Raw genomic sequence first — 12,264 nt, 5'->3', positions numbered from 1 at the left:
CCTTTGTCGCACTCTGACGGGACGCCTTTAAATAACAGTGTAGGTACTGTATCGCCTCCAAAGCAAAAATGTATGAAGTCTCAATAAATTAGTATTTACTTAGATCCAAACCAATCAAGACCTGAGTTTAGGAAGAAACACGTTTATGTTTTGATGAAAAAAATTGCTTCTATTTGATGTTCGTAGTGTTTCTTTGTGGGTCACTTGAGATAAGAGCAGAGATCTGAGCAGCAAGTTTCCAAAAGGAGTTGGAGACACAAGCGGCTCAACACGACGCTCCACAGTGGTTGATCTCATTAGAGACGACGAGCGGAGTCTGGACTCTCCCAACAAGCGCAACCGCGTGGGCCTTTGTGAGCCGTCTCTCTCTCTCTCTCTTACTCTTTCTCTGTCCCACACTCATGGATAGACGGTGAGTCGGCATGTGCACTCCGAACACAGCCCACTGAGCAGCATGAACACTACGCGCACAACGCATCAACCCCTTCCCATATCTCTTCTCCTCTCTCACACACACACACGCGCGCGCGCATACACACAGGGACACACACACTCTCTCGCCCGTCTCTTTCTCGCTCGCTCTTGAAAAGACAAGCAAATAGCTCGAGAAGCACGTCGGCCATTTTGGCATGTTGACGTCCTCGGGGGTAGAGGGGCGGGCGGAGCGGCGGGCGCGAAAGCCACGAGAAACACAAGCAGCAGTGAGCGAACCTCTCGGGAGAGCAATACAATCAGGCGCCAACCACCCCATAGTCTTTCTTACTTTTACTTTTTATTGCCCCCCCCTTGCCCCCCGTTTATTTTCAATTTTTTATCGCCCTGGTGCTCAGTCTGTCCATCGCCCCTTTACTTTTGCTCTCTCCCATTTACTCGATCCACGTTCACCTCGCCTACCTTTGCAACAAGCCCCGCGTGGGTCGCGGATTACCATCGTCAAAATTAAAGCCTCTCCTCCGATCTTCGCCACGGCAGGCAGCTCTTTTAGACTCAGACAAAACTGAGTTCGCCAATGAAGAACAGAGCGACGCGACCTATCCGGAAACTCTGGAACTAAAACAGAAAAGAATTTTTTTGTTTGAATGGGACTGCCCCCGATGAGTGCAGCGAGCAGTCGCACTGATCAACCAGCTTGACACGTCTCTTCTCTTTTGTTGTGTTGCAGTTTTCCGAATGGATGGATCATGAGAAAGACATCCCCGACATAGGTAAGTCTACCAAAGCGTGTAACCTTTTTAAAACTGTTCTACTTTCTTATTTGTATTATTGCTTCTTTTTTTTATAGAGATAGGGCGGTTTCCTTAGGATTCTTTCAGAGACAACCCCACCCCAGGCCACTCCAGCGTGAATTCTCCTAACAGGGCGCTCCCCCCCCCCCTCTTTTCCTCTGGCCGCTAGCAGGAGCGACCGCTCCCCCTTGTCCCTCCCCCTTTCTTGTCACGTTTTGAACCCCCATTACTCTAATATGTGACACATTTCGGTCGGCTCCAACGCTACCCTCGCCCCGCCTCGACCCGCAAATGCCACAAGATGATAGGACGGCAAGAGGGGAGGGGGGAAGGAAAAACGGGGCGCAGCGGAAGAGGGGGAGCAGGAAAGATGTAGGGGAGGGTGGAAGGTGGAAGGGTGGAGGTGATCGCCCTCTGCCGATAAGTGGGGCCCGCAGGTCATCACTGACAGATGGAGACCTCCAAAGAGACCTCCAAAGAGACTATCCCGCCGGCTTCTCGGGTTCACACGCGTCCAAAGCGGCTAAGGGGGTTGTAATCCCACTCTTGAGACTTGCACCGAGGGGGGAGGGAGGAACGAGGGTAAATAAAAAGCTAAAGGTTTCGAGAGACATGTTGCACACTGCACGGAGGTTCCGCGTTGTTTTCTGAGGAAATGCGACTGACAATATGCATGCAGAGCGCCCTGCAGGGAGGCGGGCCCACCGTACACCACGGAGCGGCCGGAGCCCACCTCCCAGGCGCTAACTACTTGACACGCAGTTCCTTTCTTCTGCTTTCCTTTCCCTTCTAACGCTACCAGCTATCGCAAGTTCCCCCACCCCCCGCCCCTCTTGCTCTCAACAGGGTCCCGAGATGACGTGTATCGTCTAAGCCGGGCCGGGCCGGGTCGAGGGTGGGGCGGGGGGTGGCGGTGCCCCGCGGCGAGCGACACCATACCGCGCGCCCGCAAGGCCGGCGCAAGACGCCAACGGATCTGCCTCATTTTTTTATTGGATGGAGCGATATAGCTTCGGTGCCGCGCCGGGAGCCGCTCTGTGAGTGTGCCTCGCGGGGACGAACGGGGGCAACCTGAGCTCGCCGGGTCAGAGGTTGAAAAAAGACCAAAAAAAATGCACACTACGCATGGATGCTGGCATAGGGAAAGTAAAATTAAGTTATGAATGTCACGCATCAAGTTTTCGACTTAAGTGATGATAAAGTGTTCAACTGGCGTGACTTGCACGTGCTCCACATTATGTTGCACACTTTTAAGGGTTTGACAGGTGAATTGAATACTTCGAAGTGTTCAACAGTAAATTTGAACACTTTAAAGTGTCCAAAGCTTCACAGCCAACCCTGATGTTGAACTCTTCTAGGTGTTCAACTTCACTGTTAAAAACTTTATAGTATTCAAAACCCAGTCAAACACTTGAACGTGTCAACAAAGTGTTGAGCACGTCCATGTGCACGCCAGTTGAACACTTTATTTATCGAAGCAAAATATAACGTTCAAGTACCAAACTCTTCTTCACGATGGTCTGCTGGCAAGGCTAGAGGTGCTGGTGAGAGGACGGTGCAGACAGTTCTCGTCATCAAAGCCCCATTCACCCACAGCGGGGCCTTGCTCGGCCATCCTCCAGCCCTCGTGGGGCTTACACACAGCGGCCTGATTAGCCGCGAATACATTAGCCTCCAGCCTGCCTCCGTGAGGATGGCGGCTTAGGCAGTGAGATCCTCCATCCACTGGCTCGTGCGCCGTATGTTATAGTGGTCTACAAAGTCGAATATAGGTAAAAACGAGACGAGAGGATGTAAAGAAGTGTGAACCAGGAGGATACAATCACGAGGGGATTTCAAATAAAAACGAGCAGCGTGTCCCGTTCCCGTTTCGGGTTTGTCAAGTGTTTCAAGTATGCTTTATTTTTCCGATCGAAGGTATTAGCGAGTATTAGCGAAATGACCCATTTGAAATTTGGAAAAAGGAAACAACGAAAACGTACTGATGACGGTGTCTAGAACACAAAGGGAGGCCCCGGCGCGGAAGTCAGAGAGACTCAAGTCCACTTACGCTCACGAGAAGGAGACCGAAAGGTCGGCCCTCTATGAATATCAACCAATCCTTTCTGCTCAACCTTGTTAAGGTTTCTGTTCCCGCTGCTGCGGTCCTCCAACAGAGCTCTCATCCACCCTTCCCCTCCTTTCACCTTCCCGACCCTTCCTTCTTTTCCCCCTTCCCCTATTTCCTCCGGACCTTTCTTTGGCGCGCATAAACAAGACACGCCTTCAGATACAATGAAGAGACAGCGCCTGACATGGCATACAAGTGGAGAGATGCTCGCCTTTTATTGGCTTCATAATATTTTCACCCGTTTCGGTGTTTGGCCTGGTAAGGCAACTTTTGACAAGTTTCCCGAGAAAGAACTATATGGCACATTCACCCCATTTTAAGAAAACGCTACAAAACAACTGTTATTGTCCCATTGGACATAATAAACGTTTCCTTATCAGAGCCTACTTTAAGAGCCATGACTGTCTTAACAAGGAGGGCATAGTTTGAAGTTTTAGGGGTAAAAAATGCAACGTTCTCTTTTAAAACACCTTGACCTGCAGTGAATAGGGAGTTGCTTTGGGGCGCTTTTGTCGCGAGGCCCGGGCCAAGGAACGGACGAGAGGGCAGTGCCGCCGGGCCGGGTCAAGGGTCCGGCCAGTCGCTGCCGAAACACCGTTGAAAATAACGACACACCTTCAACAACTTTGCAGCAAAATTCAACAAAACCCATTTTTCAAAATAAAAAATAATCACATAAATGGGAGCAAGGAGCAAGGATGATTTTTCACATTTCCTGCATAATACACATTTTGTTAAACCGCAACAATTTTTCCCCACTTCTGGCGTCTTCCTTTCCAGTAAAATAAGAGGGCGGGGGAAAAGAGGTGCTCGGAAGTGGCTAGAGAAGCTGGTCCTCCACTTTCAAACCCCCCATCCTCCACGCTCCCCACGGCCTCTGGTACGCAGTAAGTTGAATGGAGTGTCATTGAGGATAGTCACAGAGTTTGTCATAAAGTTGATCGTGCGCATACCCCCGGTCCCGCCTCTCTCGCTCTCTCTCTCTCTGCCCCAGACTATCCGCACACCTCGCTCTCGCTCGCACACTCACTCGACATGTGCCACGCCCACCCGCTCCGCCCACGCACGCACAATGAGAAAGGGGGAGCGAAAATGGCCTCCAGGGCGCCGTTTTCGGATGTTGTAGTAATTCCTGGGAGATGTGTCCGAAATGGTAATGCACTCTGCCACCACACTGCATTCATCTCCAGGCACGCCATGTATCCATCCATATTCCTCCCCCACTCTCCCGTCCCCCTCCACGTCCTCCCCAACATAATGCCCGCTAAATCCCTCCCGACATGTGGTCCTCAAGCCCGGCCCTGTCTCGCGCACTCCCACGCGGAACGCAAACCAGTAATCTAGGAGGAGATATTCCCCACACAACGAAATGGGACATGGTTTAAAAAACATACAGCATACTCCACTTTCATCTTGGTCCCAAAGTAAGAAAATAAATTCAATTCCTTTTTAAAACTAGAAACCAACACAACTTTTGTATCAATGTGAAATAATATTGAAAACTTGCAAGAGAAACTTACAAGATCGGTAAAACAGAGTAGCTTATGTACATTCATAGAAAAATCCATGGGGAAAATTATATTAAAGTCAATGACAAACAACAAAAAAAAAACAAATTTATAGAACACATTTGTAAACATACGGAATATAAAACTCAGTTCAGGTTAAGCCCTGCCTGGTTCAAATGCACAGGCACTTGCTGTTTTAATAAAAATATCAGTGATTTCTCGTTAATGTACAAACCATTTTTTCAAAACAGTGATATTTACCTTCTTTCCCCCCATTCCTCACATTTGGTCCCTCCCCCCAGCTAGACGCCAGCCCCCACACTACCACCCCCCCCTCTTCGCAAACCTTTTGGACAAGGTCCAAGTTTAATGAGTGCCCAGCAGGCGGGGCCGTCCCCGGGCATCGTTTGGGAACCCTTCTCTCCAGGGCTGGCCGCCGGACTCACCCCGGTGAGACAGGCGGAGCCAGGCAGCCACCGCGTCAGGCGCCACACGACCCCGAAGGTTCGGTCCGGCTCGGTCAGTGCACTGACCATGGTCTCGAGGCGACACTCCGACGAGCAAACGGCGGCTCAAAGAAAGGACATTGTTTATTTAAAAAAAAAAAAGCTTTTAAGAGTCGTTTATTGGTTACAATTCCAGCAACTTTAATACCAGGCAAAATTTGTAAGTGTAGACGAAACGTTTTGGCCTATTCCGTTTGTGACACGCATCCTTTCCACACGTACCAGCCAGGACGCACAAAAGGGATCTTCCGAAGGTTCTGTCTGCACTGAGAAGGACCTGTTGTATTTTCAGTTCTCATTTTAGAGTCTTTTAAAAGAAAACCGACTTTGCTTTTCAGCAGTGTACTAGCGCGAACAAGCGCGAGTACGAAGGCAGGGTGGTTCTGCAAAACATTCCGCAGCCACAACGACCGTTCGAGCCGGCATTTATATCCGGTTTGTCTTTGTAGTCTCGCTTGGCGCAGGCAAAAATCACACACACACTCACACTCACACACACGCTTACGCTCGCGAAAGAAAGCATAAACACACATGACACCTGTTGCGTGTGTGTGTCTGTGTGTGCGAGAGCGTCTGTCGAGGGAGAGTGATAGAGGACGATGTATCGTGGTGAATATGGAATTCAGAGAGCCTCCCCGAGAGCAGGAGAAGAGAATTGAGACCGGATAGAGTGAATAGAAGCGAGATTAGCGGGGGTGTGGCTTGCCAATATGATAGAACGGGGCGGTAAGAGTTGTGTGTGTATGTGAGTGCAAGTGTTTTAGCAGTTGACTGTATGCAACAGCCAATAACAGGCCGCCGTGGGGCTATACTATTCTTTTCAGCTGAATCAGCTTTGGAGCGACTGAGATTTTTCACGTTTCCGGCGTAGTTTCACGCAAGCGTCTGCTAGCTGCGTGATTTTCACGCAAGTTCGTAGGTGCACTTGGGGAGATATTCGAGAATGTGCACCTACGAAACTTGCGAAACCTACGAATCACGCTGCTAGCAGACGCTGCTACTGCTAACCAAAACAACTCTTTGCACGCTAGCGGCGTGAAAATCACGCTCGCATCTTGTGAACCCTGTATCCATCTTTACACATCGCGACAAACGGCAAAAACACGCGCACACACACACACACTTAAATCAACTTTTTTATTACGGATTTTCCGTCAACCTCCGATGACGCACCTTTACTACGCCAGAGTGAAGAATTTGCCCATTGCGGAGCGGAGCTTCTGCTGTTGTGGGAGAGAGGGGTTATGGAATAGACCAGGGAAGCGTGTGTGTGTGTGTGTGTGTTCGCTCGGTCGGACTGTTGCTCGCCACCGCACCGCGCGCCACAGCACCTGTCGCAGCTCACCGACCGCCCGTCGATGGCAGACACACGACCATGCGTGATATTCACGGATCAACAAACAACAATTCAGATGCATTTAAGGGTCAGGTGGGCTTTTAATCAGCGAAATCTAGCTGAGTAAGGTGTGTTGACGCAGATTCAACTCCAAAGCTAAACCGTTTCGCATGTGTAACGGTTTAAAAATAGTTATAAAAAAAAGCATTTTTGAAACGATACAGCTATTAATGAACAACAAATGTTGTTGCCATTTGATCCCTCACGAGACTTGTGCTATTCGGCTTATATTGGCCCACAACAGAAACCTTTTGATATTACTTTGGTGTAAATGTACAAGAAAAGTGTGGTTAATTTTATTAGCAACACATTTCGTTCCGAACACTCGTAATATTACAACTTTTTTCCATGAGCAAAACAATAGTGACTGTTTTCGGTTAGAAACTTTGTTTCCGAGGTCTGTTATTATAGTTGTTTTTTTACAGAATATGATGTTGTTGTACGTAACTGAACTTTCGTTGTTAATATACAACCATTTTTTTAACAGTGCAGTTGAAAATGCCACTGCCAATACCTACAGCACAGCGTCTACCTTTTTTGATGCTCTGCAGTGTAGGCTGTATCAAGTGTGGATTCAGAGTTCACAATACGCAAGCGTGATTTTCACGCCAGGCGTTATTTTCACGCTCCGTAAGCTTCACGCAGCCAATCAGGAACCGACTTTCATCACACTGGGCGTGAAAATCATGCCGGGCGTGAGAACTGCGCTTGCGTTTAGGGAACTCTGAAATCCACCTTAACTTCACTGTAAAACGCAGTTGTTAAAAAACAGCTCAGTTGTTGACCAACAGCTCAGAACAACAGAAGTTGTTGAAAAACAACTACGTTTGTTGTCAATGCATTGTTAATATTGGACTAATGGGCACCATTTTGATTTTTCTGACTTTTTTTATTACTGTTACTGGACAACTTCAGCTGTCATTTGACAAACGAAGCTGTTGTACAACAACACGAGTCAATGAGAAACTTAACAACAAATTTAATCTTAAGTTACAACAATATTTTTTACAGTGTTTAAAGTGGCTCAAATGGCAGTAAGAGAATGACCTACACAATCACGTTTATTTATATGCAGTGCAAGGAATGATCTTTGGGTGCCGTTGGCGGTGGCGGAAACGGTCTGGGGGTGGTTGGGGTGGAGCACGACTTCCTCGCGCCTATGCTCTAGCTGGCCCTAATCCTTGGTTTAAGTTATATACAGCAGCAACTCGGCTGCAAATGATCAACGCACCAGACACAGCGAGAGCGAGACAGGGAGAGCGAGAGAGATAGGAAGCAAGAGAGCGACATGGAGGGGAGGAGGCGGAGAGGGAGAGAGGAGGAGGCGGAGAGGGAGAGAGAGGGAGGGAGGGAAAGAGAGTGAGTGAGAGAGAGAGAGAGAGAGAGAGAGAGAGAGAGAGAGAGAGAGAGAGAGAGAGAGAAACGTGGGAGGTAGTACATATACCCGGTCAAGGAGGCTGGCCGTACCACACTCGAAAGAGTGTAGTCTATGGATATGGAAAGCCGTGGAAAGCACAACATTGTCGGTTACAGCCGCGCCCAACGTGCGACGACGCTTGCGTAAGTCTGAGCGCAGCAAAAACTAATCAAGTTGCGGCCCGCCTGAACACCGGCGGCGAAACTTTTGACCGCGAAATTGCGACGCAAACGGCGGGGGGCGTAGAGGGAGGAGGGGGTGGCATTTCCGTACAAGGGGGATGCTAGAAGTGAGGTGGGGAGAGAGGAGGAAAGCAAGAGCGGGGCATCTGCTGAGCTCTCTAGGGCTCGTTCTAGGGTCACGGTATTACACCACTGTCGGTGGCGATCCCTTTAGCCAGCTGCCGTTCGCGACTACGGACCCACGGACCCGGTGGGGGGGGGGGGGGGGCGAGCGAGGAAAGCTGCAAATAAAGAGGAAATCAGCAAAAGCGAAAAGTGTCTAATCCAGGCTCTTACACGCTGCCATCACAACTTTTGACAATACTGAAAGTAAATCTATATTTGAAAAAGAGATTACTTGCATAGATTTTAACCAATATGGAAGATAAAAATAAACAATTTCTTTGCGCCAAAAACTTTGTGAGACGATGACACAATTTCCCCGAGAAGCTGCAGTAGTCGGAACGACCAGCAGAGCCTTATCGCGGAAGGGCTCCAGAAGGGCGGCCCTCGGCGGCCCTCCTTAGCCTCACCGGAAGCAGCAGCCTACACCGCCACGAGACCTCCGGACCGGAAATAGAGACATGAGGGAAGCGGTCGCCAATTGGCGACTTCTCACCCTTAGGGAGTGGCCTAGACGGGTTGGGCGCAGCTCCTCTTTCCCCTTACTAACGTTCCCTTCTATTTTCTACCCCTTCCCCTTTCACTGTTTCTCTACCATTTTATCCAAGTGTCGCTTAGAGTTCCAAGTGTTCCCTCGTTGCCAAGCGGAACGGCACAACCCACAGACAACCTTGCGCAGGGATACAAGAAACTATTTTTACCGTGATGAGAGGTGCTACAGTATTGTACAAAACATGGATAGGCGCGCCTTGAGATGCCGAGTCTAGACATGTATGGCAAAACAACGTACCGCGTGCGTAACGTACACGGACATATATTTTTGTATCACTGGAATTGCCCAAAGTAGCGTTAGCATTACTCAATTTGGCAACTACTTTAATTATGTACACCAAGAGTCTACAGTACAGTTACTCTGGAACCCTTTCACATATTTACGTCTCAAAAATTTCCGCTGGAAAGATCTAAGATTGCTGATATATCAGCAGCATACAATGTACACTGTTGGGTTCATGATGTGTGTGGGGGGGGGGGGGGGGCAGAGCGTTGTGGTTCCCATTGCTGGTGCGAGCCGCAATGGTGGTGATGGTGGTCAAGGGACACACTACCCCCTGAGCATTCCGCGGGCCTTGTCACCGTTCACGTATGTGTGTGTGTTCCTGACAACACCGGTCATTATGAAATGGACATGACGAGGTAGAATGCACCCGGCCGCAGTATGGGGGCGGGGGGGGGGGGCGCAACGTTGCAGAGAGAGTGACACAGCGAGACACCGGGGAAAGAGAGACGGACGGAGAAAGAGCTACAGGGCGTGGTGGCGCTGATGGCTCTTCCGGTCTGTTGTTTTGGTCAGCCAATTAAGGACGGCAAACACGCCTGCTCCGCTTGCTTGACACACATGTCGGTCCTGCTCTCGGGTCCTGCTTGTGCAGTGACCCTCGCCCCGGCTCCCCGTTTTTTGATTGCCTCATGCTCACCTCTTTCGGCTCGTTGATTGTGGCGATCCAGCTGTCTGCGTTTACACGGATTCTCCTTTTCACTCTTCAAACACTGCAAAAAAAGAAAAAACTTAAATAGCCCGCAATAAAGTTAAACTCCGTTACTTATTGTTTACAAACCTTTCCAAAAATTATACAGCGTTATTACTTTTCTCTGATAATTTCTCAGGCATCCAACCGGTTCACTCCTAGAAATCGGATTCAAGAGTACCGAAACTAGCACTGTTTAAGCGAAGGAAAGTGTTCATTGTATTGAAAACATTTTACAACCGATGCGGCGATTATATGGAAGACGGGTGGATGTCCCAATGTCATACTTTCGCGAGCCAGTTCTTTTCTAAGTGCGTTGATGCAGGAAAGGCACTTTATTATTTGTAAAGAGTGCGCTCGTCGGCCTTGGGACGCACTCCCACGGCCGTGCCGGTGAGCGCGCGGCCCCGGTTCCTAATTTCATTACGGCCCCTCCTGGAGCGTGTCTCCTCCGTCTCGGCCCGGCCGCCTCCCGACAGAAAGACATTCCTTTTGGTCTCCTTTTTTTATTTCATAACGCGGCCACAGTGTGCCGTGCAGGATATGAGCCGCACTTGGTTTTGTCAATTGCGCCCATAGGCCTCTGTCTCTCTTCGCAATGATTAGTGCTCTGTACATATCCGTGACACCAACTGAGGTCGGTCAAAAGGTGGACACCTCTGTTTCAGCAGACTCAAAGATTTAAATTCGGAAAAAAATAAAGGTGCTCAAGTCTTGCTCTCCATGGATGCTAAAGAAATGTTCTGTTTAGTACACCCTGAAAAGCGTGTTCTCGAATCAAGCGCATTGTATTTTGAATCGAGCAGTACAATGTACTTGATTGAAACAAGTTACCGTGTTCTTTATTATGTAGGTTTGAATCAACCCCGAATTGTTCTCAAACCCAGAAACACGCAGAGAAAAGGACGCCGTAGAAAAAGCAAAATGCATAATATGTACTAGTTTCTTTAAAATAATGATCAACTAGCTTCACTGCAAGCTCTTAACAGAGAAAAATGAGGACGAGAAGAGGCCGTATAATGAGGGTTCAAAATTGTTTGCACTTACATAAAGACACTAATTCGTCCCAAATTTGCTCTGCACACAGTTCTCACCGAGACGTTAATAGTTTTCTCCAACTCGTTACTTCCTTTAGAATCATCCTGACGAGAAACAGAGCCCGCCATACTCGCTTCACCGCCCACCACCGCCAGTCCTGCCCTGCTGAGCGAAACTGACCCCTGCATGGTTAATAGATGGCGTTGCTTTGGCAGCTAGCCTAATTTAATCCCTGAGCAGTGGGGAGGACGGGAGGGGCGGGGGATCTGTAACCGTTGTGTGCGTACACACCCCAACCCTCCTCCTCCTCCTCCGGCGGGGGTGGGAGGGAGGGGCCGCACCACACCACCACTTGGCCTCCCGGGACTCGCCATGCGGCCGCTCGCTTCAAAGGCCAATTTCCCGACTACTTTGTGTGTGTCCAAAGGGTTACGTAGACGCGTGAGGGGGAGACGGTATGAGGGAGGAGCAGGGGGGAGGATGGGGATATCGCGTCGCCTGGGGGGCGGGGCGGGGGCGGGCGGCCCTTAATGGCGTGACGCAGGGGGCAGTTTAGGCAAGGATTCAGAGGCGACATTTTTCTCCTCCTCCTCCAGCGGGAAAAGTTTAAAAATACCAAGGTTTCTAATTCAAAAAGTAATAAAAACTAAATAGAGCCTTGTTCAGGTAACACGGTCGGTAGAGCACAAAATCGTCAAATGTTTGATCCCATACAACGCAGGGCATCTCCAATCACGAAAAAAGGCGAAGCTTTGCTGGTATTTTTTATAACATTTTTAGCAGATGATACCTTAAAAACCTTTTGACTAAACATAAAAGATATATAAGTAACTTTAAGGTGTCAGCTAGCTTCTCGAAACAGCAAGAGAATCAAGCGGAGACCAGAAAACAATTTCTTTAGCGCTGGGCGGACCGTGTCCGGGTGCCTGAGTGTCGCTTCAACCCCCTCCCCTTACCCTGCCCAACAATACTCGACTAGGCACCAGGCTCACACGGCCGCGGCCGCCCTCCCGCCAACAATCTGCGCCCGCCAATGCCCAACAACAAGGTTGCCACAAAATTTTCATTTCCATTTTCCCTGAGTTTTCCCTGATTTCTAGACCCATTCTCCCTAAATTTCCCTGAGATTTAAGCACCATTCCTGGCGAAGTGCAGGGGCAAACAAATAACCCCACATGCAAGCATTTAAGCGT

At 49.3% G+C, this 12,264-nt stretch overlaps 1 protein-coding gene across 1 annotated transcript in view; it reads left to right on the top strand.

Annotated features, from left to right (window-relative positions):
- The window catches only part of LOC127749986 (uncharacterized), a 35,419-nt gene extending 34,117 nt beyond the window's left edge, over positions 1-1,302 (top strand). Inside the window, exons 2-3 of the mRNA XM_052270254.1 lie at positions 1,163-1,205; positions 1,283-1,302. Of these exons, the coding sequence (XP_052126214.1) occupies positions 1,163-1,205; positions 1,283-1,302 (63 nt within the window). The remainder of the gene's footprint in view (positions 1-1,162; positions 1,206-1,282) is intronic.
- Positions 1,303-12,264: the final 10,962 nt, after the last annotated feature.

Source organism: Frankliniella occidentalis, unplaced genomic scaffold, assembly GCF_000697945.3.
Source record: "Frankliniella occidentalis isolate FOCC.00 unplaced genomic scaffold, Focc_3.1 Scaffold115, whole genome shotgun sequence".
Taxonomy (NCBI): Eukaryota; Metazoa; Arthropoda; class Insecta; order Thysanoptera; family Thripidae; genus Frankliniella; species Frankliniella occidentalis.
This window is presented reverse-complemented; position numbering and strand designations above follow the sequence as displayed.